Raw genomic sequence first — 4,523 nt, 5'->3', positions numbered from 1 at the left:
GCCGGGCATGGAAGTCCTTTCCTTGCACAGGAGACTGAATTGGACTGAGGCATGGTTAGCTGTGGAAATTGGCAACTTTATTTCAAGAACTATGTCAGCTTCATCATTTGTGGTCACTCAGAGGAGCGTAGGCAGGACGGAGCAGGCCTTTGACACTGAGGCTGCCTTTGGATCAGCAGGCATTGCCCCAGAAGGAAATGGTCCACTGCAGCCTACACTGGATCCTCTTTATCCTGCTGCTCAAGCTTTTTTTCCCCTCAGGACCTGCAAGAGCTCCTGCAACAGATTAAAGAATTCCACCAGCTTCTGGCGTGGAAATGGGCAGGGTGTAAACCTGCCCGCCTGTGTTGGTATTTGCGTTGGCCTCTGAACGGGGGTTGAGGTGAAGGCTGGCTGCGGCGTTGGCGTGGCCGTGACTGCTGGGCGCAGTCCCATCTGTACCAGGATCCAGTTGTAAAAGTGCTGAGTGGAGGTGTAGACTCCAGGCTGTTTTGCTCTCGCACAGCCTTTCCCCCAGCTGGTCACTCCAACAAGCCAGAAGTAGTCGGCGTTGTTATCTTTGCACACGAGAGGACCACCGCTGTCACCCTGCAGCGGAGGAGAGAGGATTAAGGTGGTGTTGGGGAGCCACTGTCAGCACTCTGACTGGCTCCTTCTCTCTCACAGCACCTGCCAGAGCTGTGTTCACTGCACAGAACGGCTCTGCTCGGGTGCTGGAGCCTACAGAACCTTGTCTGGGAGGGGGCTGTGGGCCTGTAAGGTGGGGCTCTTTCTCATCTCTGTGCAGTGATCCTGGATGTGTGGAAGACAGATGTTCCAGGATTGGTGTCGGGACCTGTGGTCTGCCAAGAACACTGGATGGGCTTTCTGGGCAGAGCCCCAGGCCTCTGGGACAAGGGGGGCTCTGGGCAAGGATCTGCAGATGTGGAAGGGGAGGTGAGCCCCAACAGTTGTGGGGACCCAGCGGTGGGAGGGTGACTTGCCAGGCAAAGCCCATGCCGGGGTATGTTCGGGCGGTTGTGACAGGGCTGCCTGTGCTGCCGGGGGTTGACTTGTAGCACGCCCCTACCTGGCAGGTGTCGATGCCACCCTGCGGATAGCCAGCACACAAGTTGTGGGTGTGGATGGCCCCTCTGTACCACCGGCTGCTGTTACAGAGGTTGACATCAATGAGGCGGACCTTGGCCTCCTGCAGGACATCCGTTGATCCTCCAGCTGTGAGCACAGAAAGGAATTAACACCCAGCAGCTCGCTGCCAGTTCTCCCCTCGCTGGGTGAACCCCTTCCCTAGGGCTTGCCTTTGCATCCTGAAGGCATTGTACTGGTGTTTCCCCTCTGCCCTGCTTTGGGGAATGGCTGCGGCCCATCTCTCTATAGGCAGATGTCCCTGCAGCCTGACTCTGGCTTTCGCCTCTGCTCTCAGGAGGCCCAGCCCGTCTCCCCAGTGTGCCAAGCTTGCACTCAGGACATGAGCACTTTTTGGGAACTCACATCTTGCGGTCGTGGAACCCCAACCACTGATGTAGCAGGTTTTCAGCTGTGACACTCTCAGCGAGGCGTCGGGCACACAGGCAAGCTGTATGTAGGGGCTGCACTGGACAGGCTGGTCCAGTTCCAGCAAGGCAATGTCGTTCCTCTCCGAGATATTACTGTAGTGTTTGTGAACCAGGAGCCGCTTAATATTGTGCACTTGGGCCTCAGGGCCCAGCTGAGTCAGCTGGGTGGCCCCGATCACCACACGCCACGTGGTGATGTGCCTGGAAGGCAGATGGAGAGAGGGGTCAGAGGGACCGGAGCCATGTGCTGCAGCAGCCCAGCAGTTCCCTGCCTTCTGCTTCACAGAGGAGAGAGGGCAGCAGCGCTACGGAGAGTGCGACTGCCCTCGCATGCCTTAGGCACGAGGAATGTCAAGCTTGGAGGCTGCTAGGAAGCAGTGGCACAAGCCCAGCCTTCTCCTGAGCAGTCTCTCAGCCGGGCTCTGCAGTGCCCAGGCACTGGGCGTACTGCAGGGAAACATGATGGGAGTAGCACGTGGTACTGCAGACAGGGTACCTGCCAGTGTTGTGGGGATGTGCTCGTTCCCTGGTCCTCCTTACCTGGCCTTGATGAAGCAGTGGGCTGCTGTGAGGACCCACTGTGGGCTGATGAGGGAGCCTCCGCAGATATGCCCTGTGCCTATTCCCCAGGGATCCTGGATGCTGACGATCCAGGGCCACGCCCCTGGCTGGGCATCTGTGCCACCCACGACGCGTGACATGCCATAGTGAGCAGCCATGGGCCGGAGCCCGCAGGTCCCTCTGTAACCAGAAACTCATTACTGTCCTGCTCGACGGCTTGCTGCTGTTCAGGCTGAAGGTCAGGCGTCTTCCCTCCCCACAAGCCATAGCATGGACAGCAGGGCCAGGGAACCCCATGGGGCGTGCGTCCGTCCGCCCCTGTTTCTGCTTTAGCCCCATGCTAAAGGGGCAGCCTGGGTGCTGGCCAGGAACTGAGGCTCCCACATGGGGTTCAGGAAGCTTTGGCGTGGCCACGGGGGACAAGTGGGCACCCTCCAGTGAACCCCATAAGGGTTGCCCAGGCTCCCTCCCAGAGCCTTGGGCCACTTACCCACAGCTGTCCCGTGTGCCATGTGCAGGCCAGCACACGGCCAGCAGGATGAGGAGGGGGAGCAAATTCATTGCTGGGAGCGGCACGTGGCAGCTGCAAGAACGGAGGGCTCATCACCACTGGTGCAATGCCCGCAGTACTCACGTTGCCCGCGGTGCCCTTGGCCCCGGGGCTGATGTCACAGAATCACTGGTTCCGGGCGCTGGGCACAGTGGCCTCTCAGGGGAGGGGAGCAACATGGGGGGTTCCAAACAGGAGGGGAGGCAGGAGCTGGGATTGGACACCCCCAACAGACCCCTGCTGAATGCTCTGCTTGCGGGATGAGGTGTGACGGATGCGCTCGACCCCTTGACCAGACTGGCGGTGGTTTGGTGCAGGCTCTGGAAGAGGTAAAGGCCTGAGCCATAGCCAGGCTGTGAACTCCTCTAGTTTCAATCTTTTCTTTGAAAACCCACAAAGGAGCAGAGCGATGCAGTGATCATTGATGCGTATGAGCTTGGAACACTGATCATGCGAATAGCACATGAACAGCGGGTGGCTTTTCCAAGACTCCTTTATCAAGGAACAAAGTCATTAATATTACAATTATTTCCCAAAAATCATTAACATATTTCCCCTCCCACCAGAGCATGTGCTGTTTAATTCTAGGGATTCTTTCAGGGGTCCTTGGTGGTCATTATCCTTAAATTCAAGCTCAAATTCAAGCTCAAATTCTTGTTGACCTCGTTGATTTTTTGCACCTAATCATGCTGATTTGGCTGTTTCCTGTTGTTAAGAACACAGCTGACACTCCCCAATGTTCAGGGAGTTTTTATGTTTTATGTTCAGACTCCCCATTATCTTTGTTCTGAGCTCACTCTTTCATTCAGAGATTCCTTCTTATCTTACAGGCCTCTCCTCTGTCCTGGGTTTCTGCAGGCATGCTGATTAACCTTCTTCCTGGCTCTGCTCTGTCCTTGGTAGCTGTCAATCGTTGGTGATTAACTTCTAAGCAGTCCTTGATGATTAATGTTTTGAAGTAGTCCTTGGTGATTAGCTTCTTTTCTGAATCCCACATGTAACAGGATCCTAAATCAGGATTCGCGACATCCCCTCAAAGAAGGACTAACCAGTTCTCCCAGAGAAACTTTTGGAGATTTCTGCTGGCCAAATCCCAGAGTTTCTCAAGGTCCCCCTGGAGTGAAGCTCTGTTGTGCCAGCTGTTAATGTGTGCATACAGATGGCTCACCTGACTTGTGGTGCCTCTCATAAGAAGACAGCATGAGGAACTGCAGGACCGAGTGAAACTTTGTGGCTCCTGAGAGGCAAAGGGACTGTCTCTTAGCACAGAGTGAGGAGAGCCAGTCTGTCCATCAGTCCTGTTCTCAGCTGCCCTGTGCTGGCACCTCTTTGAGCTGGAAGACGACCACACTCAGATGTTCCCCTGAAAAGAACCTGGACACTGCTGAGAGCAGAGGAACCCAGTTTCAAAGATCTCCAGGCTCCCCATCCCGTCTCATCGTACCTGAGGACAATCTCAGCTCTCCCCTCCCAGCCAGGGACACACAGAGCTCATTGCAGCTGGCCACCTACAGCCGTCTAGCAGCATTGCCATGGCCTTAGCACTGAGGTGTCTTCTCCATGGGCCTCCTAGATATCACAGAGATGCTATGGGAGAGCTGTGCCCTTCTGGAGAGCAGCCTGAAGCCCAGAAGCACCCCCAAGTGAATTAGTCGAAAGACGGGGTGTCCTGAATGGGGGGGGGGATGTCACCTCATTCCAGCCCCACACTCTGCGGTGCCCAGAGACTCCAGGTAAGGTGGAGACAAAGGCAGTCGGGATAAGAGGGGAAACACGGAGGAATGCTCCTGCCAATGCAGGCAGGACAGGGAAGACAGATGGGCACAAGGGAGTTTCTCCTCATCAGAGGTTGGGCT

At 56.0% G+C, this 4,523-nt stretch overlaps 1 protein-coding gene across 1 annotated transcript; it reads right to left on the bottom strand.

The window, feature by feature from the left end:
- Positions 1-240: 240 nt before the first annotated feature.
- LOC309603456 (acrosin-like) lies at positions 241-2,275 on the bottom strand (the record flags this gene model as incomplete). The annotated part of the gene is made up of 4 exons (XM_082338304.1): positions 241-588; positions 1,070-1,215; positions 1,492-1,757; positions 2,097-2,275. 4 exons carry the CDS (start codon positions 2,273-2,275, stop codon positions 241-243), a joined length of 939 nt encoding a protein of 312 aa, XP_082194430.1.
- Positions 2,276-4,523: the final 2,248 nt, after the last annotated feature.

The sequence above is a fragment of the Platalea leucorodia genome, assembly GCF_965183815.1.
Source record: "Platalea leucorodia genome assembly, contig: HAP1_HAP1_SCAFFOLD_95, whole genome shotgun sequence".
Classification (NCBI taxonomy): Eukaryota; Metazoa; Chordata; class Aves; order Pelecaniformes; family Threskiornithidae; genus Platalea; species Platalea leucorodia.
This window is presented reverse-complemented; position numbering and strand designations above follow the sequence as displayed.